The 27152-nt window shown below is 36.5% G+C and overlaps 1 protein-coding gene across 5 annotated transcripts; it reads right to left on the bottom strand.

Annotated features, from left to right (window-relative positions):
- Positions 1-1154: 1154 nt before the first annotated feature.
- Positions 1155-27087, bottom strand: ABHD18 (abhydrolase domain containing 18). 5 transcript variants are annotated; one of them, XM_067297702.1, is made up of 14 exons: positions 27037-27087; positions 23522-23643; positions 22497-22620; positions 21532-21640; positions 18409-18493; positions 17193-17293; positions 15074-15152; positions 14087-14145; positions 11689-11827; positions 9587-9676; positions 8803-8904; positions 7071-7449; positions 4753-4915; positions 1155-3774 (listed from the first exon to the last, which is right to left on the bottom strand). In XM_067297702.1, the coding sequence occupies exons 4-14, from the start codon at positions 21621-21623 to the stop codon at positions 3723-3725; spliced, it is 1341 nt and encodes a 446-aa protein (XP_067153803.1). In that variant the 5' UTR covers positions 21624-21640; positions 22497-22620; positions 23522-23643; positions 27037-27087; the 3' UTR covers positions 1155-3722. The 5 variants fall into 5 exon arrangements, with proteins under 5 accessions (XP_067153803.1, XP_067153804.1, XP_067153807.1 ...); XM_067297703.1 differs by lacking the exon at positions 27037-27087 and adding an exon at positions 26303-26340; XM_067297706.1 differs by lacking the exon at positions 9587-9676.
- Positions 27088-27152: the final 65 nt, after the last annotated feature.

Here is a 27152-nt window from a genome sequence, read left to right as displayed (position 1 = left end):
AACAAAGATTAAAGGTGGCCAATAACATGGCAGCTCGAGAAGTTTTTGTGGATACTTGTTTTGCTAACTTTGTGGTAATAGCAGACCTACTATATATTTTATAGGATGGACTGGACCTTAAAAGTGATATAAAAGCTTTCAAAGTTGCATAAGACTTAATTCTTCATCCAGTTGGTATCATCACTTGCTACTTTCTAGCACTGCAAGTCAGACTGTCCCATTCAAAACTCAGTGCTCACTTTTCCTTTAAGAGCACAATATTTAAAATACATTCATATTTAAAAAAGAGGCTGACTTACTCTGCACAAAACCAAGAGAATAACATTTGTTATGAGATATCATAGTTTTTAAATCCTATGTTTTATCTTGTGTTGAAGTGTCCAAGCATACCAGGCAACACTGCAAATTACTGGTTTGCACAATATAGTAGCATTTTATTCATGTAACAGTTCTGCATGAGGAATTACATGCCTACAGACTATACAAACCTCCCTTCCATATTATATAACTTATCATTACAGCCAAGCTGACACAGAACCTGGCAGTTTAAGATAAAGTAACTTCCCTGCCCAACCAACTGTAAATAAGATCAACATAAAAAAGCCATACAAGACAAACAGCAATCAAGAAGATAGACAAAAAATTAACTGCCTCAAAATGTTAGCAGCTACCAAGCAAAAATACCATTCTAAAGATTTTTACTTTATCATCTACCATTTAAAGATATGACATTCCACTAGGAAAAAATAGCAAGACTCCATTACCTCATAAAATGGTATCTTTTTGCAATTTAAAGGTGCAATTAACTCTTCAAGATTAATGCAACACAAATGAGACATCCTTGCTTAAAAGAAGAAAAAAAGTTGTGGCCAAAGTGGCCACTTTTGAGGGCTTTTTTTTTGGGGGGGGGCCTCTAGAATTGCAATCATAACTGTATCTTAATTAGCTAATTCAAGCTTATTTTCTTTACTAGGTACTGTGTGTAGAAAAACATGAAAGCGGTATCAGTGTTTGTTATGTGAAGCTTTTATCTTGTACAGTAGATTAGCTACTCTTTGTGCTACAATACTAGTAGGAATAAAAAGGATTACAGCATAACAGTGAGATGCATTTTGAATTCTTCTTGATAAGAAAAAAAACAAACCACACCTAGCTATTTTGTAGGATTTTTATTGAAAAACATAAAAAACAAAGATGATCAATGTCAGTTTTACAATAAATCTAAGACAGAGGATGGCTTATCTGCTATCTGGATTTAGGGCAGGAACCTTATTCCAGTATTTCTCATGCAATCACTGTATTAAAATTACATTCTCATTTAACATTACAATGGATTATGAATAACGCTCTATTAGGTTTTAACCATAAAAATCTGGTTAAAAATCAAATTTCCAAAGGTAAAAACATTTGAACAGCAAGATTCCCCCTAGCCTTCACAAACCAGCTAATCCCTTCCTGTGTATGGTAACTGACAGACATAAACCACTTTTTTTTTTTAAATACCGATCTCAGAAATGTATTAAATGCTTCTTAGCAGGCTCTTCTATTTGGCAACATTATTTTAGTTGCATAGTGGAGTGTGATTTGTCATCCTTGTTAGAAGCCAGTCCTTCACTACTTATCCCAAAAGACCTTCTCATGAACAGGAGTTATATTAATATAAATACAAATAGCATGCCCTTTTGACAAGTTAAACCTTTTAGTAACACAGTGAGAACACTAGCTTCAGGATGTCAAGTTCTGCAATTTTATCAGTTCTGTAATTCCTAGTATTGTGCACACAAATACATTTAAAATGTGGCCATCCACACAGATCTAAAAAAGTTGGTGAACAGCAGACTATTCTTGTACAACATCCTTAGCAATGAGTTCATAGCAAGGTAAAAATCTGTAAAAGTTTTAGTATAGTATTCAACTATATAGTATAGTATTCAAGCTTTTAATTTAAAAATTGTAAGCTTACATGTATTTGATTTCAAACCTTCCAACGTTCAGTTTTTAATAAACATGCTAGTTACTGAGCCAACCTTCACAGTTGCTCCCGATATATACAAAATCATCACTGCCCAAAGAAATGATGAAAAAACACTCGAAACAAGCAATTTGCCTTCCAGTAGGATATAATTTCTTCTCTATTTTCAATAAATTTGGATGTTAAGTAACTTGGGTTGCTACAAATTATTTCAGTTTTGCCTGGACTTATCTGATTTTCAAGTGAACCATGATTCATTCCCAAATACTAATCCTGTAGGCAGGCTAAAATTTTAGATAATCTATTTATATTAACTGAGTTTCATTTGCTCCATATTCTGCATATTAAAAATAGTAAAATATGCATGGAGATTAATGAAGTGTTTGGTTTGGAAGGTGTAATAGTCACATATCCTGTACTTACAAATTGCTGGATTTTTCTGATTCTGTATAACACCAATCATCACTGTACTAGAGTTAATATTCAAGTGCTCCAGCTTTCAACTTCTCTGCAATCTTGCCTTAAAAAAATATATTACAGGAGATTACCACAAACTAAGAAGCAGACACATGGATACGGACAGCTACCATACACAGCTGACGGATGACAACCTCTTATTCAACTGTAATTTGTTGGTATTTTTGAGCCCAAAAGAGGAAATAACAGACTTTGTATTTTATTAAATGTGTTCAGAATCCTAAAATTTTCCTTTCCATCCAATTTTAAAAAAGTAGACAAATAAGGAGCAAACTTTCAACCATTTTGATAACACTTAGTCTCGCATATTTTTAATATCATACAGTGTAACTGTATGTTGCATATCAGTGCCAAGTGCACTTTAGAAAGGACCTCTGCTGAAATATTTCAAACAGGTCTTATAGCACCATATATTCTGCTGTTGCTTTAACTGCTTAGAATCAGACTCTTTGTGCCGTTGTTTCTGAAGAAAAAGGATGATTTTTTTTATTCCCTTTAGCAGTCTAAAAAGTTCTAGTATAAAATGTTTATGTTATTCAACTGATCATACATAAGAAATGAATTACTGGACACTCCATTATCAGTTGTTCCAGTTCCGTGAAACCAATCAATGAATAGCTACATGATTCTGCTTGAATGGCATACTCTAAGAAGCAGAAAAATCTTTTAGATGTATTGGGTGTAAATGTCTTTCTCTCACCCTTCATTCCATTTTTAAAGGTTCATTTTGCAAGATTTGATTCTGCCCCCTCCCTGATAGCTCACTTTCAAGTCATAATAGAGAAAAATCAGTGACAAACAAGAGGCTGACTGTTGGCAAAGCCATTGTAAGACAACAGCAAGTTGACAAGGAAGCAAGAAAACAAACTAGGTACCTGGAATAAACTAGAAATACACTAACCACAAGACAGCATTGCAACCCTATAACAAATTTTACATTCTATCAACATTTAAATTTGTCCGTTTTCAACTAATACACAATTCAGAATTGAAGTAATACCTAATGTGATTCAATATGAAGTACATGAGTCATTCATGCACTAACAAATGCTGCCATTGTTTTTCCACAGGTAAAGCTGAAGCAAGCATGTCAGAATGTCATTTGGTTTAAATGAAACTAATACTGTTACTTTACCATTTTTGATAATTGTTAGCTACGACATTCAAAGTCAGTGACCATCCATTCAACTTTGCAAAAGCCTGGTTTTCCAAACACAAACTTCCAATACAGGGAAGTACAAAGGAGATCAGTTTGAATACATTATAAAGATTGTTAAACAGCATATTTCTGAAGAAAGCGGTCAAATGCATCATAAATAGCTTGCCTATAACAAGAAAGAAAGAAAGAAGATAATTATAGAACACTTGCATGATTTGGGAAAGGGCAGATAAAGGTGGCCTGTTCCCATATATTTACAAATTAAAGCTATTTGACAATTTCAAACAATGCTCAATAAAAATGCGATATTGAGTATTCTTTTCTCCCTCACTTATTTCTTGGATCTCTCTGACCTCAATGCAGTAATATATTTACGTCTCAGGAGTGAGTGGTGCTACTTATCACCTTTAATAAAAGTACAAATGTTAATGGATTAGGAGTTTTCTATTCAGCCGTGTCAGAAAATGGGTCAAAAAGACGTACATAGTTTATTATTTTTGAGCAATTATCATAACATAAAATAAAGCTGAATTTTGAAACAGCAATAAGCTAGTGGTTAACATACTTCCAAACTATACGTTGTTATTCCTTTTTGCTGTTGCTTAGACTTCCTAAATGGGATGGCCATTCTTAATAATTCTTTACATTTTAAGATTATTAATAACAAGTATTTAACCTTTTAAAATTAATAAACTGCATTTATATAACTACCATTTCAGAAAGTCAACAAGTCAAGAATTCCTGCAAGTACTACACATTTGAAGACAAGCTTGTATTTTAATTCTGGACTTCAGCTGCTTTTCTTAGAAGACAACATTTACAAAAAGACAACTACTGCTCAATGCAACATAAGCAATCACTGCTTAAAAAAAATATTTTCTAGTGTCCAATGAACCAACTAACCGAAAGCTTTTACAGAAAAACAAGAGCCAGAAGCATCATTCTCTTGCCATTGGCTTACTGAATGATCCAAGATACATTGCTGCACCTCATCCTCACTTGCAAGATGGAAATGCTGACATCCTCTGTAAATTATTTGAAATCTGATAATTTCTTCTACAAAGCAATATTTGGTATTTGTTGCTTAAAAGTAATAATTGTGGTAATAAGCTCAAGTATTTTAAAACTTTGCTGTTTACTTTACCTAAAGAGTCCTTGTTTGAAGAGGTAGGCACTGACATGACCTCCATCCAGATACCTGATCTCACATCCGGGCCAGATTTCCTGAAGACTGCGCACCCCAGTTCGAGGAATATATGCATCCTCCTTAGCTTGTACAACTATGATCAAACTTGGGTCAACTGGAACTAAAGAAAAACAAATCAAAATGCAAGTCACCCAAGGTAAGCAGTAGACATACTTCAGCTATCTGAGATTTCTGTTGTAAAGATGTTCCCCATTTCTAAAAATACCTCTAATTCGGCAAAAGGCATTTAAAATTATTCTAAACTTTAATAAAATGAAATTTTCTCAACTCTCCAGCAGTACTTATGTAATTTTTAATTATACAGTAGTGAGGCCAGCAGTAGAAAAAAAACCACCAAACAAACCCCTTCCTTGCCCTAAAACAAAAAAAAAAACTCAGAAGCCTTTGCCAAGTGAGAGGGGAATTGTCTTTGCTCTTATTAACAAGCCTCTATACCATTCAGGTCAGTTCTCCGAGATCCCTTTTTTCAGGGAAAAGAACTAGGAGACATCTGAAATTCAATGGAGTAGAAGCTTCATAATAATTATTTTTCCACCTCAGGGAGAGTAAAAACAACTTTTGATATGAGAGGTCAGACAGCAAGTGCAGTATGTTCTTTCCTGCTTCCTGCATCTTTTTGTGACATCAACTCCCCCCCTCGCAAATGTATTATGTATATTTATTACTTATAAATAGAATTGCACCAGTCTGATTACTGACAAACAGGAAAAACATCAAAATGATGTTGAGCACAGAACATGCATCTTGTCCTCTTTTCCCAAAGAATATGCATTACAGGGGCAGTAAACAGTGACAAGCCAAGACATTTGAAAATAGGATGTCACAAATAACTTAGGCACTCCTCTTCTGTATATATTAAATTACACACACAGGATGTGTAATGCTAGCTAAAATAGATTCTAGTTTTCTATTCAATTTTCCATGAAATTTGAATGTTAGGTGGATTTACTGATGCTCCTCTCTAGGCACACTCCAACGATCCCCTGGCAAGGGATGCAGTTTCCCAGGCATAAAGAGACCTGGGAGACTCTTGACACAAAGGACTATGTCACTTTGACAAGTGCATTAGGATAATGGATCTTCTTGAAGTTTGAAGGAAAGTCAATATTTTAGCTAAGTGATACAAGAACGTATGTACTTAAAGCAAAGTTTACAAGGTTTTCCCTAAAGAAATACTTTTGAAGCTTTACAGAAAGCATTTCACTAGCAATTGTCACAAAACATCCGCAGGTAGCAGCAACCTTGAACTTTTTCCAAGTAAAGAAATATATTGTACAGTGGAAATCAGTGAAATTTTTACAGTTAGCAGTGGAGTACTGAATGCAAGAAGTCAAGAATAAGGTAGCTTAAGGTCTCAGTATCAAGAACGTTTTGACATTCAAAGACTGACTCTGTCAGGAACCTGTCTGAAGTCAAATTGATCATGGTTGAGAGTCCTGGATGGGTATGTGCACTGTCCTATCATTTTGTCAGAGAGACTTCCACAAAAGCAATTCCAAACCATCCCCTGCAAAAAAACCCTTCAGTGAGTTATAGGAAGAAATTACTAGTTTGCATTGCTTGCAAATTGGTAATTAAAAGGGATTTGTCCCTGACACACTTTTCCTAGATGCCAAGAAACTCAGGTTTACAGAATTTGGGTTCATAAGATTTAAGGCTTACTGGGCTACAGCTCCCTCTATATGCCATGCTTGTCTTGAGAAAGATTATGTTCACCTGATTGCATTATCCCAAAAGGACCTCTGTATATGTCTACTGGTCACACTTGTCTACAAGTATCATTTAAGCTTGGTTCTTAGCTATTTAGGCTACTTGCTACCTTAAGCCAACATCATATTTCTGCTTTACTAGATTTACCTTAATATGCTTGAAAAACCTTATTAGGACAAAGCAGATTAATTAGACCCAAATATTAGTCACTTCATACAGATGTTTCTTTTAAATAATACACATTTGCACTAATTCATATCTGAAAATAGCCACAGGAAGGCAGAAAAAAATAAATAAGCAAAGATACTGAAAGGTGGGTTTTGAATTCACTTTCTCATTGGCTCTTAAGGAGAAACAGGAAAACAATTAGTGCAAGATAAAGGAAATGGAGTGGTAAAAAGATGTTATTGGACAACATTCAGGATACTTTTGTATTTTAACTAAGGTGCCAGGTTTACACAATGGGAGAATGAAGAGAATACCCTTCATGCCAGAGCATTCTATTTAATTTTCCAAATCACACATTAAAACAAGTAAACACATACCTGAAAAGTTGGCTACATGGGTACATTCATCCATAACTCCTTTCATGAAGCGCAGCGATTCTCTCTGTAAAGTGTCACTCTTTCTTCTTTCATTTATCTTTTGTCCTTGTTGGCTGGTTAAGTTTTTATTGCTATTGCTACTGGTTGAAAATGTTTGATTTATGCATTGCATTTTAGGAGCATCTTGTATTAAGAGTCTTTCTGATGAGGCACTTAGAATACTTTTATTTGTGGTAAAGCAGTGACCAGCTTCTTTAGATACAGTTTTGTTCGAGGAATCAAGGTTGAACATTCTTGAAGTCAGGTCTATGTCCTCTAGACTATCTACACCGTCGGGGAAGTTTTTAACAAAATCTTGTCCCATCTTGAAAGAATCTGTCTGAACATAGACAACAGGTCATTTATTAAGGGTTTCTTCTTTACATCAGTTGGTTGAGAAGATCAATCAACTCAGTATTCAAAAAAAGGAGACAAACACCATCGCTCACAGTACTAAAATTATTTTCAGTTTGCACGTATTATTTCAATGAATTAAATCCTAATCATCATAACTTCTTGATATTCTAGTTCTACATTACTGTCAGCTTAAAAAATAAAGTAATTAAACATGGTAGTTTATGATGCAAGCATCTGTATTTTTAATTCTATATTAAACTCTGAATTCATAATTGAAGTTCATTAAGCTCAAGTTTCTGGGGGCAAATAAATCATAAAAGCTATGCATTTCTCAGATTTGTCCTTTTCAAAACAGCAGTAATCTCTTTCGGAAAGTATTCAAAAATTAAGATTTATAACACTTTCATATACTGGAAGAAAAACGGGTAATAGCAACAGACATATTTGACCTGGTCTAATGTTTCAGTTAAGACTGAAAAATCTACTGCCTCTAAATACTAGAAAGTCACAAGCTGAACACACTGAAGTGTTTCTTTCATTTTGTGGGCTCTGTCAGTGTTCCTGGAGTGCATATTACTTATAAAGGGCAAGCACATAATTAACTGCCATTCCCCCACCTTGTGTTAAGGTCTCTTAACACTCCTCTGAAGAAGGACTGTCAGAGAATCCTAGAAAAAGTCATTTATCAGAATTGACTATGACACTGTTGCAACATATAAACAATTCTCAAAGTTATCAGAGAAGAGAGCTGAGGCAATGAAATTCCCCTTAAAAGCCTCTTTCAACCCTAGTCTAAAAGAGTCAAAGGCAGGCAAAAAAAATGCAGACAATAATTTATATTTTGCAAGGAACAAGAAGCTAAATAACAATAAAAACTCTACCTCTTGTTTATCCCAACTGCCTGGGTAATGAGAGTTTAAAGCTGAGGGAGGGTTAACATCACAAATGGAAACAAAAATAGAGACCAAGTACCTTAAACTAGAAAAGTAACTCAGCATTGCTACATATTCTACAGTATTGAATATCTGGGAGCAATTGCTCTGAAGGACAATAAATCAGTTTTTGATATTACATTTCAGGCTACCAGCTATTCCAGACTACAAAGCCAATTACTGAGTTTGAGGTGAGTGCTACACTTAAGACATTATACAACCAAAATATTGACTTGTTTCTCAGAAGGTTTTTCTTAAAGATTAAATTTATCAAAAACATAAGGACAGAATATGGAAACATGTTTTATCTAATGATTTGCTACTTAGAAGTAGAAATAAATTACATTATTTGCTGGATTTGCATAAGCAAATATTAGCAAATAGGGAAAATAAGATATACTCACTCCACAATATTCAAGCATTTGAATGATTTCTTCTTCATAAACAGTTTGCGTAAAATACTGTTTTTCTAGCTCTCTCCAGTTCACCGCCTTGCTCAACACACCCTGAAATTATAAACAAAAGCATCCAGTAAACAACTAAAAAACACAGATCATTCTGAAATAACGACAGGCATAGAAAATTGATCTGTCCCTCTCTGCAATGTGATCTTTCCAGTGGAGTTCTACCTAGGTTTCCAGATAACCCTTGGAATAACTGGAATCAATATAACATAAACATGGAAATTCACCTCCCTGCCTTTTTTTTTTTTTTAAATAGCAAAAAACAATCCCAGTTGGGGTTTATGCACATCTAGATTGTGCTAGGCCAAAGGTTGGTGTCAATCTACTCACTCACTTTCCCTGGCAGCAGTAGTGAAAATGGGTACTACTAACAGTGGTAGCAGCATTATCACCCAGCTATTTTAAACCAGGTTTTGAGCAAAAGAAAACATGCTTTCATGGTTTTCTTCATCACCTTTCTACATTCAAATGAGGACTCTAATCACAGTCTTTAAAAGCAGGACCAGCCCCATCCCCTGATTTAGGGCATGACCCACTGAAGTAGCTCAGAGCTTCATTCCTCATCATGTGCTATATCCTGAGCAGGAAGGGCAGGTTTTGCTACTAGTCACTAATAAAGGCCAAAGCATGATGAAATGTCCCAGCTGAAAAAGCAGATGCAGCCAGCTCAAAGTTTCCTATCTGATTATGCTCTAGCACATTAACAAAAATACATGTTCATTACCGTAGTGAAGACAGCAGAAGCTGTTGACCAGGAAAGACATGGAATCAATGGCAATGGTTTAGGCCAGTTTGTCACTGCCAGTGAAGCCATCTATTAGAACAATCAAATGAACTTATTACATACTTTAATATTGAGTTCATGATATTATAAAACCAATTTTAAGAACTCTCATCTTTTAGTTTTTTGTTTATTACAAAAAACTGTTACCAAAACTTGTTACCAAAAATAATAAGCAGTGCCAAAGCAGTGAAGGACTGCAGTCATTAGATACGTTCCCTCCTCTTTAAAATTTAGAAGATCATCTATGCTTCAGTGATTTCCCTAACAGATATTGCTCTGGATATGACTAATTCCAAGGCTGAATGGATTTCTGTTATAACTACAAGAATACCCAACAGAATATTTATTTACAAACAGCCTTTAGCTGTTTCAAATCATGAAAAACTTCAACACAGCCTTCCCAACAGGCTCTTGCAAGCATATTTCACAACAAAATGAAATCTGAATGAAATCTACAAATAAGACTACTTAAAATTCTGTACTTTTAAATTTTTATGCTGGAAACAAAAGGGGAAGAGAAGTAATTCAGCATGTTAAGTGAACTCTCTTCTCTCCTTTTAAGTCTGAGTTATTACTTTTGCATCAGCTCTCAGAACACATTTTTGTGAATATTCTGTGTACCCCAGAAAAAAAACAAAGCAAAGAAACTCAACATACAGAGACGAGAAACAAATACTTCCCTAAATGGCATGTTCTGGCCAAGTTTTATTTCATGGCCCCAAACTGAACAACAATGTGCATACTGCAAAATCCGTAATACTCTATATGTCTGTCCTGAATGACCTAATATATATATTTATATAACTGAATTATATTTCTGTTCTGTTTTTATTAATAAAAAGAACAAACACACATCTATGTTTGGGTAGTCAGCAATACTGACTTCTTTCTTCCCATTTCCAGCTTTCCCCATCTTTAGAACTGAATTAATGCTTCTTACTTTGTTGTAAAACACATTCTAAAGAATCATCATCAAATATGATTTTCATAGTTTTAAATTGTACTGTTAATTTTAGAAGTCAGTCAGGACTAGCCAAAACTGTATCTTTCTGGACTAAGATCTTTCTCAGATCTTGCCTCCTTTTAGGTACATGCTGTATATCACTGTAAGTATGGGATGCAGTTCAGATATTCCCATAGTATTCGCATACCATTTGAAGTGGCATAGTTAGTGGTGCATATATCAAATTGAGAATTTCAACCTAACTTATTTATAAGAAAGGGGAGACATGTTTAACACAAATTGCTGTTTCAGCAAGGGTGATGTTTATGTAAATCTAAGTTTTTTTGCACATTTATGACATTCAGAGTCATAAGATCATGCCTTGGGGAAAAAATATTTTCCTTCCTAGCACCACCATCAACATGTTGTTTCAATAGGTATGTTAGCTAACTATGCCTCATTGACCAATGATTATCTGTGGAGACATGGGTGATAATATTCTGAGTGCACATCAGGATTTCAAGCATTTTAAGAACACACTGTTGTTTTAGTTGAACATACACAGAGTCACATACAAAACATTCTCTACCTCTCTCCTGAAATCTCTAATCAGTACCAATGATTACAGAGAAAGACGAGTTGAGAACTGAAGTGTAAACTGACACCAAAAGTCACCTCAATTATGATATGCCATGATATGCATTTCACACAGTGGATTCAAACACAAATGTTTGAGCCAGAAGGGAGGGAAGGAGGGAGAACTAGCAATTGATCAATACAGAATTCCATTTAGAAAAAAGTTCTCCCCAGCTGCCAAGGGAAAAAAAAAAAACACAAACAATTACGTGAGAAGCTAATATTCATATTAAGCCTATCAGGAGATAGCTGACAATGGGCTCTACCATGTCAGCGTTTATTGGGGATTATACTAATACAGCACCACAGAACAACACGAGAATTGTCACCAACTTGTTCTCATGACTCTAAATGTTTAAAGTAATTCAGAGAGGAACACTATAAAACAAATTATTTCCATAAGTTAAAAAATCAAATGAGAAGTTAAAACAGAAATTACTAAACAGGAAATATAAAAGCTTACATGTCCTCCCATGGATATTCCAGTCATCCCTAGTGGTCCATAGCCTTCTCTCTCTAGCCAGTGCAAAAGAGCTGCCGATTCTAGAACAAGAGCTCCTCCCATCACAAACAGGTCTGAGACATTTTTCAAACATGACCGTCTTTTCTCCCCAGAAAAGAAAATATAGGATTTATTTTCTAAGATTAGATTTTGACAGTTCTCATCATTCTGTATGTACTTTTAATATGAAGCCTGATCATACTCCCAGAGAAAGTCAGGAGCTGCACTTGTATTGATTCAACAGGACAGAAAGCAAGTCCAGATTCTCTGGTGCTTTTCTGCTTTCCAAGGTAAGCAGCTAAATACTTTTTCATAATCCAGACCTAAATATGAATTAGAAACAGGCATCTGCTAAACTTTAATGGACCCTTAAAAATAGAACCAAAGTGATACAGTGCTAGACATATACTATCTCATTTGCAGAAACAATCCTTTATGTTTTTTTCTCTTATTTACCTGTTTTATATCATTGAAAAATTGCACGCAACATTTGAAGAGCAATCAGTATGTCAGCTTTGGAAGTATTCATCAGTGTCACTGTAAGACTGAAATTGTAAGTGGGAAGTTTGTCACTGTACTGAGAAATTCATGTAGTGTACTGCAAAGCATTAAAACACAGAAGAAACAAAAAGAAAAGCAGAAAGCTATTCAGCTGAACCAAAGGCACTCCAAGTCTAAAGTCACTTGGCACAAGGCACAAGTATGGAACACCCAAAGAATGGAAAAAGCACCCCAACATGAATGTTTTACAGAGGAAAACAGTACACTTCAAATTTGGGAGGGAGGAGTGCATTTTCTTTGCCAAGTTGTAAAAGGCTATTTGGCCTCTTCTGCCAGTATACAATCACATTTAAGATACTTGGAAGCACAAGGACAAAGCTTACTCTGCAAGTCACAGGAGAAATGATTATATGCTGTAGCTGCTGCAGTCCAGTATTTATAGGCTAATGTAATTCCTTCCTGCAGCTTGTGCTTTGTTATGAGAGATTCCTCAGCCCTCTACAACTGCTATATGTCTAAAATAGTTACTAGCATATTAGCTAAAAACACTGCCACTGCTTTGTAACAAAGTGACAGTTACTGGTTGGGCATTAAACTGAGCATTTGTCTTTCAGAGAATGCTTGACTACATAATGGAATATTAAAATGCCAAGCTAGACAGCAGTGACAAGATAGCAGAGTTGGAAATACCTTCTCCAAATTAATCTCCTTGAGTCAGTGCCTCAATATAAAAAAATGACATATTCCAATACAGACTCACTCTCCCATCTTTTTTTCTATAATATCTTATTTCTAAATGCAATCATAAAAATTATATAGTTTTGAATAGCTTTCCTATCGAGAAAGCATCTCTACAACAATCATCTTTGTTGGCAAATGTAATTCACTTTTTGTTAAACCGGTTCTTATGTCAAAATAAATACCATTCAGCATCTGCTCAGAAAAAAAATGGAAACTGTTTTTGGAATTAAAGTTGAGTTTTCTCCTAAAAAGCATTTTTATTTATTTTTTTATTTAAAGATTTTGGATTTAGGAAATAGCTGAACTGCAAAGAAGTGCTGCTGGTGAAGTCCTAATAAAAATGATAGGTTTAAGAACAAGTCACCTTCCATATGTCCTTTACTTGTGTCAAATGTCCAAGTTAGGATTAAAAAGGATTAAAACACCAATTCATATTTGGACTATCAGAAATATTGGCAGATTAAAATCACACCTTTGCCTCATGAACACATCTTGTTGAATTTTGTTTATACTCCAGCAGTTCTGAAAATGTGAAAAGCAAAACCTCAGGAATACTTAATTAGGCTTCTAAATTCACATTTAAGAAACTGAATAAGGGAGCAAGTCTTCCAAAATACTGGGCATTGCATAGTCCCTACTTACTGCCAAACAAACATCCAATTTATTTAGATGTCTAAATGTGGTGTCCCTTAAATACCTTGGAAAAACTAAAATCTTAGCAATTATAACAGGAAAATATGCTCTTTGAACAAAGATAATTCATAGTTGACTGAAATATAATTGCAACATTCGTACACACACAGTTAAGAATCAGGAAAATAAACTAGCATTTGCTTGCATACATGCTGATCTCAACATTAAACTGCAAGTCTACCTTGTGAAACCTTCCTGACCACTTTGATATCTTGGCACAAAAAGCCACAAAACAGCCAAGCAAAGGGTCCAAAATTTCACATAAACAGGTTACAGATGATCCATGTTTGGGATATTTTTTCCATAATAATAAGTTGTCAAAGCATGGGGGGGGGGGGGTTTGGTTTTGTTTTTTTTTTTGGAGAAGCTCAAAGTAGTAAAGTATCTTGAAAAGAGTATCTGTGGATTTAATGGTAATACTTACAATTGATCCTTAGGTTTTCTACAGCCATGTAGAAGACTCAAGTTAAAGAAAGTAAAGATCTATATAAAAAACAGCAAGTTAAATAAAAACACATACATAAATAGCACAGTGATTAATTTAAATTGGAACTTAAATTCTAAATATTTATCTGAAACTAAACCAAGTTAAATGTGGTTTGATGATGTTGTTTATAACTTAAGATTTCACTTTTGTGAGGTACAAGGCCAGGAAAAAAGTATAACTAGAGATTCTAATAAAATGAGGTGACAGCGTTATGGAAGTCACTGATGACAGGATGGAACTTAAGGGTTTTTTTGAAAACAAATGGAAAATCTGAATATCTTAAATGGTAGCAGTAAGTTTCTCAAAAGCACCTGAGATACCAAAAAGGTTGCAGTTGAAAAGGGAAGACAGGAGAAGCAACTTGATTTTCTGCCATTAATACATCAAGAAGTCACACAGTATGATGTGGAATGAATGCAGTTTTCAGTTCTACCATGGCTAAAGGAATCATTTCAGTACTTTGATTATGGCTATGAAAACAGATTTGTATCAGAACTCTTACTTCAATGGCTAAAATAAGTTGTAGAACACATTTTCAAAAAAAAATAGAAAAGCAATATCTAGTGTAAAAGTAGCATATTACATTGTGTTTCACAGCATTTCATTCAATGGTCATACTTTGCTCTTTAATTCTATCCACCCAAACTCCATCAGAAATTGATCTACCAAATCTATGCCAGTGTAAAATTTCTATGCTCTGGAAAGAACTTTGAGAACTGCTTAAATGTCTTCCTTTCCACAAAAGGATATAATAAGGGTTTTCTAGCAGTAGGGAAGCCATACAGGCTTCTTTAATCATTGGACGGGCCATTAACGTGCGTCTCCTCCAGAAGTGCTAAACATAAGATATATAAACATACATTAAGATAAAATCTGAATATTTAGTTTCTCAATAACAATCACTTTTACATTTTATATACTTACATGATCTCCAGTGCCTGCTAAATGAATGCACACCGGTCTGTGTTTGCTGTTCCATCTTCTGGGTATTATGAACTGAAATCTATGAGAAACAAATACTTATTAAAAGAAGGTAAGTATATCTATTTACACATTTGTGCCAGATAAACTAATAATAATAAAAAAACAGGCTAAAATATGTCTGTAACGCATGCAGGCAAACTGCCATTGGTACAGCAATATCATTTTTCATGAACACATCCATCAAAGAAATGAATCCAAAAGTAGGGCAGAATAAATGCCAAACAAGAAAAGGAGCTGAGCTGAAAGATCGCGTTCCAAAAAAAGGCCACTATCTCATCATCACAATTTAAATTTTGCAGAGTGGAGAAATGGAACTTCAGATGAAGAACAGCCTAAGCAAGTATGACTAGCTCTCCTAAGCAGCATCGTTATTTTTCTCCTGAAGTCACAACAGTTGAAATGGAAGAATAAGAAAAGCAATATATTTGCATTAAAAATATAATAACATTAAACTATTCTATACACTCACTATCAATAACTTAGTATCTTCTGCTGCTATTCATAAGTCTTTTACAGTCTAACTATGGCAGAGAAATCACTTCGGCTGAGCTGCTAGCATTTCCCCACAAGATGGAGCACTGTTACATACAACAGTGCTACATTAAAAAAAAAAAAAGTGGGAGGGGACTGAGAGTTCATACAACACAGCGATCACACTAGGTGAAATTTGCAGAGCATGTGAAAACCTAACAACATTGTCCAACATAGAAGATTAGCATAAGGTAACTTCAAACTATAAGATCGTATAAGGAAACAATCAGTATACCATATTTTCAACTATGGTACTAGTTAGTCCAGTAATGCTAAGAGAACAAGGAGGTGGAATAGAACAGGTATTTTGGCTATTGAACTTTTTTGAACTACATTATTTAGTTTTACATATATAAGTACACATAAAATTTGACAATGCCAGTATCAACTTGTGCTGACAAACTTGTATGTCTAGTTTTTAATGTATAAAGAAAAGCTTGTGGTGGGGTGGGGGAAACTCATGAAAGTTTAGCTCAAACCTAAAAGCAACAGGAATTATGCTTCCTTCCAAGCCCATTCTTCAACTCCAAAGCAATGTTAGCATCACACTAGCAAAAATGCAATTAGGTACTTTCTGACTATTATGGATTGTGCAGCTTTCAGTGAGGATGCTTGCCTTCTTTTTTTTTTTAATTTAAAACAAACAAACAAACCCACACACACACACTTTCCAGGTAAGAAGGGTGCCTGCTTCACTTACTTGGTACAATTAAATGAAATTATTACTTCAGCACACAGACAATATTTTTTGTATTTGATGTAAATAGAAGGCTGGAATGGTTCCTTCAAATACAAAATAACACGTTCCTTTTACATAAAACATAATCCTGCTCCATGTAAAACAAACAAACAAACAACTTCTGTCCTGTCTATATTACCCTCCATTTCCAGCCTCTCTTTCATTGGCAGGGGGGAAGATATTCCACAGCTTTGTACAATACAATTTCTACATTTGAAAACAAAAAACAACCCTTCAGAATCTGCCAAAGCATTACTTGAAATGACTGTTACTAATAGGGCCAGGTAATTGTAAGTTTTAATTTTTATTAATTTAGTTGAAGCATTTCAGAAAGTGTTACATTTTCAGCTACAAATTAAATTTGAAGCTTTCCACATTATCACTACTAATTACAGAAGCTCTTTTTCAATAGTAATTAAATCAGCATATCACCACACTAACCTGTCAGGCTTTTGTAATTCTCATTTTTTCCCACCGTCTTCAGAACATAATCATCTTTTACCAAAACATATGTGGTACAATATGCATTTAACACTACTTCCATTTTAGAATAAACTCCCCTAGCAAAGCATATTATTTACACTCAGATGAAATTATACATGAATAAGATCTATTTTCACTTCTGAGGTCAAAATTAATTTCAACATGTTAACACAAAAAGCAGTTTGAAATATTTTACAGACATTACAATTACTTAGACTCATAGTAAAACTGTTTTCTAGTTATAGACCATTTTTATTTCTTTCCAATATCAATTTCAGAAAGGAAGCACCACTTGGTTTCTCCTACCTTGCTATAAGAGATTCGACTGGCAGGATACCTGGAACATAATGAGCCAAAGGGGAAATGAAGTGCCCCTCAAGGATTTTACAGTCTGACTGCTCCTCAACCTGCAAAGAGAATGGGATATTAACAGTGTATTTTATGCCAGTGTTTAACTTGCTCTGAAAGCTAAACATTGGTATGCTCTCCCAAAACAGGAATAGCATAAGAACATACTTAAAAATATAAGGCTGGTCTATTACAAGTATAGTGATAAACATGTATTGACACAGTCCAAACATTGTTTTAAACTTTTTTTAAAATGATCTCTTAAAGGAATCAGGGAGTAAAACTGTAACTGCACAATTCTAAAGAACTTCAAAAACAAATACTGTTTTGAATATTTTTTGAACTTTAGCATTCCTTTAAGATCTGATATACCTATCCCCCACAGCTGTCCTACTAGAGGGGAAAATTAAAATAGTATCTGTACAGCACTGCTTTATTCTTTCAAATCCTTCCATAAGATTCAGTTCTTTGCTAGTAACCAATGTGATTGTTTAAAATGGCTCCTTTTTCTCCATCCTTTCCAGCTACATTGCACATTTGTCTCTCCCTATTTCTAGCCACAGTAATTAAAAAACCCCAGCAAATTAAGACAGTATTTAGTTTGCTACAGAAGTGATCACCAGCACATCTACTTAGCTGTGTAACTACTCTTCCTTCCTGATCCTTTATTCACACTTTCTAGATTAAAAATGCTTCACAGCGAGAAATATTTCTATCCATACATTTTACTTTGAAGCACAGGGCCTCTTTTCTCCCCCCTTTCAGGGCATCTGAGCACTCACATTATGTTTACTTCTTTTTCCACTACAGCTTTACTTCTGCTCTCATAGAAAAATTCTAATGTCCTTTCCACAATACAGAGCAATTGGGAACACCTGTGAAGTTAGTTATTGCCACCTGCTAGAAAAGCAGTGATCAGCAGAAGCTAACCACATACTGTTGGAGGCATTTCACTCCCCTATCTCAATGCAGTTACCAACTCCAGTCTCCAATTTCCAATCCCAGCAGCAAAGGACACTGCAATACCATCAGACATCATGAAAACACAGATTCACATGACATCAAAATTCAACTCATCTACCCTATAAAAGCAGCTTGGTAAGGACTTGATTTCACCTTTATATACCATTAGGAAAATAAATTCAGTTAAACTGGATCTCTTGCTTTTAAGTACCTTGTCAATGAACACTGGGTAATCTTTCGAAACCAGCTTCTGGCATTTTTCCCTGTTTCCAATAATCTTTCTGAATTCAAATATTCTGTTAAAAGGAAACAATACAGAAGATTCAATTTTTATTTAAAAAAATTGAGAGGATGGTCAAAATTCTGAATCAGGCCAATCTAATGTTTACTGAATATTTCAGGAGCTAATGTAAACCACAAAAAAAAAAAAAAAACACAAAGCCAGCTTTGTATTTACAGGCTAATCAGGCTACCACAGGGTAGGTATATAAGAATGTTTTTCAGTTAAAAAAAAAAAAAAAAAAAAAAAGCAGCTCAGGTACACTGCTAGAGTTTGCAGTTTTTAAATAGTATTTTACACATGTTATTTTTAAAACTAATGCCATTTTTCAGGGCCTAATGAAGGCATAAGAACCTCCTATGTTTATGCCTCCTTGTAGCCAAATTGGCGATATGAACTGAATGGGTAAAAAACAGGCTGGACTGCTAGGCTCAAAGTATAGTTGGCAATGAAGTCTAACTGGCCACAAGTTACTAGGGGCATTCAGGCAGTTCACAGACAACATCAAACCAGGAGTAATGGTTGATAGCTGGAGGGTAGGGCTACTATTTAGAGGGACCCAGATAAGCTAGAAGAATGGGTCAACAAACATCCTAAAGATCAACAATACAACTCCAAAATCTTGTACCTGGCACAGAATACCCCACACAACAATACAGGCTGGGAACTGCACAGCTAGGTAGCAGCTCTGCAGAAAAGGACATGGGAATTTTGGCGGATAACAAATTGAACGCAAGTCAGCAACATCCCCTTGCAGCTACAAAGACCAATGGCATACCCTCTGCATTTAGCAAGAGGGTAGCCAGCAGGTCAAGGGAAGAGATTATTCTTCTCCAATCAGCTCTTGTGAGATGACGTTTGGAATACCAAGTCTGGTTTCGGGACCTCTGTACTTGAGATACTGAGGAACTGGAGAGAGTCCAGAAGAGAGTCACCAAGATGACTGGTGGTGGAACACGCGATACATGATGAGAGGCTGAGAGAACTGTGTTTGCATTGATTGGGAAACAGAAAGCAAAGTGGGCAAATCTAGCTGCTCTCTTCTGCTACCTACATGGGGTGCAGAGCATTACAGAGAAGATAAAACAAGACTCTAAGAGGTGTACAGCAAGAGGACAAGTCGCAACATAGGAAATTCCTACTGGAATATAATGAAAGAGCTTTTCACAATGACAGTGAGTAAGCATTAGAAAAGGTTGCCCAGGGAGACTGTGAAATCTCGATCCTTAAGAGACTTTCAAAATTCAGATGAACATGGTACGGAGTGACTTGAATTAACTATGAAGTTAGCTCTGCCTCTAATAGGGATTTGGACTAGATGATGTCAAAATGTCCCTCACCAACCTTAAATATTCCTAAGAAAAACTTGACAGTTCTTACGGTTCTAAATATACACAGAGGTGTTACCTGACCAGCTAATAAAGAAGATTTGGGTGTAAAGAGTAGATTGGGGGTGGGAGGGATATTAAGTGTCTGTGGAGTATTAGTTCTAAAACATTTATTTGAAAAGCTTCAGTCAATACTACTCTGCAAGAGTGTTCTGGGCAGAAGAATGGTATAATACATGTGGTTCATCCACCTTCCAAACACCAAAGAAAAACAGAACATGAACAAAAGGGAAGAAAAGAAAATCCAGGTTACTACCACAACAAAAGTAGCCCTGTTACGTATCCTTTTTTCTTACAGAGAATAGCAACTACAGTAACTATTTTTGAAAGAGTAGGGTTAAGGTGCGAGATGCCAGTGTGCAAGCTGAACTAAAAGAAAAGCTGTTTTGCTTTAGCTTGACACTAAGTCAAAAAACCAAAAAACAAAACAAAAAAAACAGCACCACACCAAACACAACAACAAAAAAATCACATTTATGTAATTCCTCTTTAGTTAGAAGGAAGAGGCTTCTCTATAGGGCAGTCATAAATTGACATCTCCAAAGAATAATATTTATGATATTCTGATATATTTACTTTATGATATTTTACCATTATCCCCCTTTTTACTGAGGGGGAAATCTTGCTGAGGAATTTCTCAACTCTTGCTTATGAGTTGAGGATAAAACATTAGGATAGCAACAGCCATCACATCTAGGGTTTGCTCAGCAAACCTTCAGATTACTTGTAGGCAAGATAGTCAATCACGTCAGTTAATCTCAGTTAATGCTTAAAGAAATTTAATCATTTATTCTAATGGATTTTCATAGCGACTCCCTCTCTCTCTCTCCCCCTCCCCCCCCAAAAAACCCCACCCACTGACACTCTTCCCAGCATGCAGTGCATACTAGGGAGTTGTCCCACTAACTAGTGGGAGGAGACTGTATCCTTCTTTCTTCATACAGGTGAAGCTAGGCTGCTGGGGAACAGCTCATCTTCCTCCCACTCAGGGGCAATATGTAGAGCAATATATTTTTTCCTCCTTGCAGAGGAGGAGGCCAGCAAGCTTGTTTCTTCCGTTTCCCCCACAGCTTTTGATCTTATTTGTTTTGTTTTTTGTTGTTTTTAAAGAAAAAGCCCTAGCTGATACCAGTATTTAAAAACAATAAGAGGTAATGCTTCTTCTCTCATTTTCAAGACATCTAAAAAGAATGAGTTTACCACACCTAAAAAGAATGAGTTTACAACTTTAAATGTTTAAGATGGAACCAAAAGTTTCATACTTTGAAGTCTGTTATTACTATGTAACTACACAAAGCCAGTAAGATCTCCTCTGTAGTGTTAGTTAGAACGATTCCTCTGCAAGTATTCCACATGTTTTGTTCCTGGACAACACTCTTCAGAGACAGACTATTTGAAGTATGTTATTCTATATTCATATGTGAAAAAACGTAACTGGACACACATATACTCTCTCAAACAGTGCCTGTTTAACACAACACATTTAGCAAATCCCTTCAATGTCTTTTTTTAAATCCATTCCCTCCCTTAGTATGGAAATACATGATTTTTATGAACAAACAAACTTTAATGCAATTTTTTAAAGAAAGAAGTAACAACCATTGGTATTTCTTTTTCTTTTGTGGTGTGTTTTTTTTTGTTTTTTTTGTATCAAGAAAAAAGTCACCTTTTCAGATCTTCTGGCTTTCCCCATCCTCTGATGAAGAGTTTAGTGAGGAGAAGCTTTCTGTATAAGACATCCAATTTACTCACACCCATTAGCAGCAAACTGACATCTAGAAGAAAACAAAAAAAAAAGCAGTTAAAGGATTTTAAGTGGCAAGTTCATTCCTTTTAACTAAGTTGTTTCTTATTTCGATATCTGTATTAATGAAAAGCTCTACCATTTTATTCCAAGAAAGTTAATCTTGACATCCAATTAAAGTCAATTCCTTTTGTTTTAAACAAAATACAGAGGTAGTTAAAACATAAAGGCTAGCTTTTTTTTTTTTTTAAATGGAATTTCAGACTAGGAATTTGCAACGCTTAATATAACCAGAAGAGTATTACATCATAGATGACAAACTCACTGAAGACGCACATGAGGTCACAGAAGTACATGTTCAAACAGGATTAGTTATATTTGAACTGGACTGACAAAATGAACAATGATTTGGATCTCTGTCATGTAAATATAGCTATGATGGCAAAAATTTTTCAATCTAAATAAGCTTTTATAATCATACCTCAAAATGGAAGCCTGAGGTAAAACACACTTCAAAGTGGAAGCATGATCTAGTCTAGAAGACTAAATCTGTTCAACTACATAGTTACACATTTATAAGAAATGGGGGGGTGAGGGGGGGGAGTAACTTCAGTTACTGATGCAGAGAAAGCTTATTTTTGTAAATTTGTCTTCACTGGCATCCTAAGAACACATCCATCCTATTTTATCCCTTTCTTTCCAGTATTTCCTAACACACTTCTTAAGCTTTTGAAAAAAATCAAGCTCCCACTCCTTTCAGGGAAGAAATCATGCCATCAAAATCCTTAACAGTATCACTACCCTTTAAGCAAATATACTTAGCTCAAATATGGCCAAAGCATCAACAAGATCTTAGGCAAACTCATTATTTTCAAAGCAATACTTACTGAAGTGAATGGGGAGCCACTATTGTGCTTTTCCAATGAGGAAGAAGAAAGAAGAACTCAAATCTGGTTTCTCTATCAGCAGGATATGGGATTTTCCAATTTAAAAAAATAGTCCAGGATCTGTCTATACATAAAGACACAAGAGATTTAATATCAAAAACTTCATTAGCAAGTTATCTTCAACTATTTTGAATGTTTCCGGTACTCTCCATACTAAGTGGCCTAAATAAACTATACAATTTTGTGGTGTTACAAAGTTAATTCATGCTGCCATAGTTTATTTATTCAACCACATTTTAAATATGGTCATTCTTAAAGTAAATTTGACCAAATATAACGAGTTAAAATTGTGGTCAGATTAATAATACATCTCTCTGCACTTTTAAAAAGCCAATACTGAAGTATATCATTTATAAACATTAAGAATCAAGAGACAGAGAAATAAAAATAGTGCTTAGAAGGACTAACATAATAGAAATTATAGACAACTGAAGCTACATGGATACTAGAACAAGCATTCTAAAAATCACAATGGTTCTAAATTCAATCACTATAGGACAGAAACAAATACTGGAAATCACCAGAAGGTCAAAGCAGGGACCTTCTGCTCTAACACTGTAGAAAGTATTAGTTCCCATTACATGAATCTCCAGTGGTTGACCATATAATCCAATTATTCTGATCCATATCTGCTTGGTCTAGTAGAATAAACTACTCTGGTATTGAAATATGCATACAAGGAACATCCAAATAATTTTATGTTATGCAACATAACGAAGCTAACCAAGCTGTGACACAGTATAAATACAATAAAAATGGTAAGTGCTTGTGGCTGTGATGTATCAATTCAGAGTGATATAGGCTCTCAGTATCAAAAAAGTGTGGGGGAGGGTACAAAAGAGAGGCAAAAAACTTTTGCCATGGTCGGACTACAAAAAAATAAGCTTTTTATAAAAATACGTATATATTTTTTGCTTCTTAACTCAAAGCAACCAGTGAAAATTGCTTCTTAAAATTCCAGCTACCTTTCAGTTGCAAACAAGTAAAAAAAGACCTCGCCAAATCTCTTCTTATTTCTTATGAGCACTCCTTTATATTCAGTAAATGGTTTCTGGTATCATTTGTCATTTCTTCCTTTATCATTGTACTGTGGATAACAAAAAATACACAATGTTAAATGTCTGCCTATATCTGGAAGAGTTTTCTACCTAGACTCCAACTTAAGCTTGTCTGGGAAAAGCTGTATTGATTTCAAACAGCCCACCTTCCCCTCCTCCCACTTTTTTTAAAATCAAGAAGGACAACTGCGCTCCTTATGCCAGAATATACTGAAGCACAGCAAAACTACCATCAGAAGTACTATGGAAAATGAGAATCAATACAATTTACTTTTAACATATCTAGCAGCAAACTGCAACAAGTCAGCCAATGCTTCACAGTGAAGGTATGAACCTCAGAAAGGAGTGTGGTGAACAGCTGGAGGCAAGGAGTTGTTATATCCATTCCAAAGAAAGCCACACTAAGAGAGCACAGACCCAAGCAAGAGGCAAAGCACAGTCAGAGGGGGGAAAGGGGGGAAAGGGGGGAAAGGGGGGAAAGGGGGGAAAGGGGGGAAAGGGGGGAAAGGGGGGAAAGGGGGGAAAGGGGGGAAAGGGGGGAAAGGGGGGAAAGGGGGGAAAGGGGGGAAAGGGGGGAAAGGGGGGAAAGGGGGGAAAGGGGGGAAAGGGGGGAAAGGGGGGAAAGGGGGGAAAGGGGGGAAAGGGGGGAAAGGGGGGAAAGGGGGGAAAGGGGGGAAAGGGGGGAAAGGGGGGAAAGGGGGGAAAGGGGGGAAAGGGGGGAAAGGGGGGAAAGGGGGGAAAGGGGGGAAAGGGGGTATTAGTCAAACTGATGGCTATGGGCCATTAGCAACTATTACTCCTAAACTTTTTATAGTTAGTACTGGTTGTAGAAATATCATTTGAATCTTTCACAATACCATATCTATAAAGAAAAATCTCAGTTCCACTAAGTATTCTGATACTTGGAACAAAACAGTAAATACAGGTGAGGCAGTAAGTCCACCTTAGTCTGTCAAAAGCCTAATCTCATAGTACAGGGGAGGGAATGGGCAAAAGCTGTCCATGGGAGACTTCTCTTGCAGTGGTTGCTGTAACAGAGGACACCACTGGGTCTGTCCTTCCATCCCTCCTGGGAAATGGGACTCATCGCATCAATGAAGTCCTTTCCCTTGCCCAATCTGTAGATATTGATTGACTTCACATGTGCTGGAGCATTTTACTGGGGTGTCAGAGGGAAACATTCATCAGCCTCCGCAAGACCACTCTGCTTTTGGATGCAGGGAGATGGTTTAGCACTCTTCTGGTGCTAGAAGTGAACAGGGTGGTGGACAGAGGAACAGCAATACAGTGAACCTTCTCTGGGCTGGAAAGGACAGTTCGGAGTGAATACACACGACTAAATCTATGATATCAAAACTGTACTAATACCAGATTTACAGTGCTATTGTTCTATGGGCGTACTGCTCACCAATAATTGTGAAAGAAATGTTAATGAATGTTTTGAAGTCTGACAAAGCAGCCTTACAGATATTAAAAAGTAAATCCTCTATAAAATAAAAGCCAAATATGGGAAAAAACACAAAGGTGCTGCATTTCACAGTGAGTTCAGAAGCAGAAATGGTGAGCTTTCCATGTTGTACTAAAGGAATGCTAAAACAAGCTTCTAGGTAAATACATTACATTTAAATGCAACATTGATTGAGATGAAAGAGCTGTCTCATCTCTTATTCTATTTCATTGACTGAATAAAGATTCTACTGCAATCCAGGATATTTCAATTAATAAGGTCTGAGCCTAAACCACTACTGGAAAGAGTACAGAAAATACCAGTAGAATGGTTCCAAGTATGAAAAGTATGTTATACTTTTCATAGTCAAAAATATTACTGAGATAAAATAGGGTGGTTTTTTTTCATTCTGTATATCTTAGCAACAAAAGCATATGACATGATTCAATGACTGCCTATTGATGTCTACATGGAAAGAGAACTTCAAAAACTTTTACTTTTGGCAGAAAAGGCCAATCCAGTGTCTGAAGGCTGAAGATGCATAATTTCATAGTAGAAATAAGAAGCATAATTTAACAGTGAGGGAACTCAAGAAAAGAATCATCAAAACTTGTTTAAGTGCAACTAAATCACCACCGACTGGTATCATGCATGTCAAGAGCTCTGTAAGAACAGTCAGCTGGAAATAATGAGCCCAATAAAGATGCTACACAGTTGCGTAGGCCAAGAAATCTTACCTGCATTATGAATATTCAGCAAGTATATTGCCTAACACAGTAAGTGTCACATAATTGTAAGTTGTGAATAGAAATTTTAGCTAATATAGAAGCATGTTAAGTAATGAGCAACTAAAATCCACAACACTTTAAGAAAAAAATATGGCCACAACACTATTTTCCAGAAGACCAGGGAATGAAACAGCTTAGGGTTGTAAGCTATAGACTATGTTCTTGTTCTGGGAGGAATTTTTTCCTTTTTTCCAGAACCCTTGTACTCCATGCCAGCTATACATCTTTCATGTGCACACTGTTATTACATAGGAAGAGACACAAAAGTTCATCCAAAATCCAACACATAGAAGGTCATCTATTCCTCTTTATCCAGGGCATACAGCCTCGGGTACAAGAAAAACAGCCCCGAAAAGCAGAGACAGACTTTAATAAAGGCCCAGACTATTACTTCTGTACAAGAATTATCAAACAGCTCCTATCAAGGGGTCAAAATGATTAAGCTAAGTATACCTATTTTAAAAGGCTTCCTGAGAGTCCTTAGTTTTTCATGGCCATATTACTTCTGAAGAACCGCTCTTCCACTTATATAGAAAAAGGGAAGCATAACATGACTATAAGAAATACGACTTATAAAAACATCACGAAGACACCACGGCGACAAGTCATAAACAAGCCAACTAAGAATTCAGCGTGATGGGATACAGAGAAGCCTGGGGATAAACAAAAGGGCCTAAGCCGCAAGTTTTACACCTACCGCGAAGCAGGTCCTTGCCCCTACCTATTTTTGCTCTACTTGCTCTTTATTTTTATCAGCAGAGCAGGAGTTTAACTCAACGTTTACTCGTCCAAAGGGCAGGGCGAATCAAACGGACGAACTGTCACCCCCCAAAACGCCCACAGGTGCCACCCACACGCTCACCAGTGGTTTTCAGAGAAACCCCCTCAGGCAGCCGAGCCGCGGGGCCGGCACGGCCCGGGCAGGACCCCCGCGGCCCGGGGGGACGACGGACACGCCGCGGCAGGGGGACCGCGAGACGCCCAGCGGCCCGCTAACGCCGCGAGAGCTCCCCGGGGACAGCGGCTCCATCCCCCGCGGCAGCACGGGGCTCCCGAGCAGCCGCAGCCCCGCCACGGGGCGAGGGCGCCGCAGGGCACAGCCTCCCCCTCGCCCCCAGCCGGGACTCGCGCGCAGACCGACCGTTGCCCACCGGGCGGCTCCCCTCCCCCTCACGAAGGTCACTCACCCAACGGCCCGGCGCTCGCGCCTGCCGGTGCTAAGGCACCACATGGGCGGGGGGGGAAGGAGGCGGAGGAGGTGGAGGAGGAGGGGCGGGGCGGGGAGGGGCGGGGCCGGCCCCGC

The sequence above is a fragment of the Apteryx mantelli genome, chromosome 5 (assembly GCF_036417845.1).
Source record: "Apteryx mantelli isolate bAptMan1 chromosome 5, bAptMan1.hap1, whole genome shotgun sequence".
NCBI classification, from domain to species: domain Eukaryota; kingdom Metazoa; phylum Chordata; class Aves; order Apterygiformes; family Apterygidae; genus Apteryx; species Apteryx mantelli.
The sequence above is the reverse complement of the archived record's forward strand: the minus strand, read 5'-3'. Positions and strand labels throughout refer to the sequence as shown.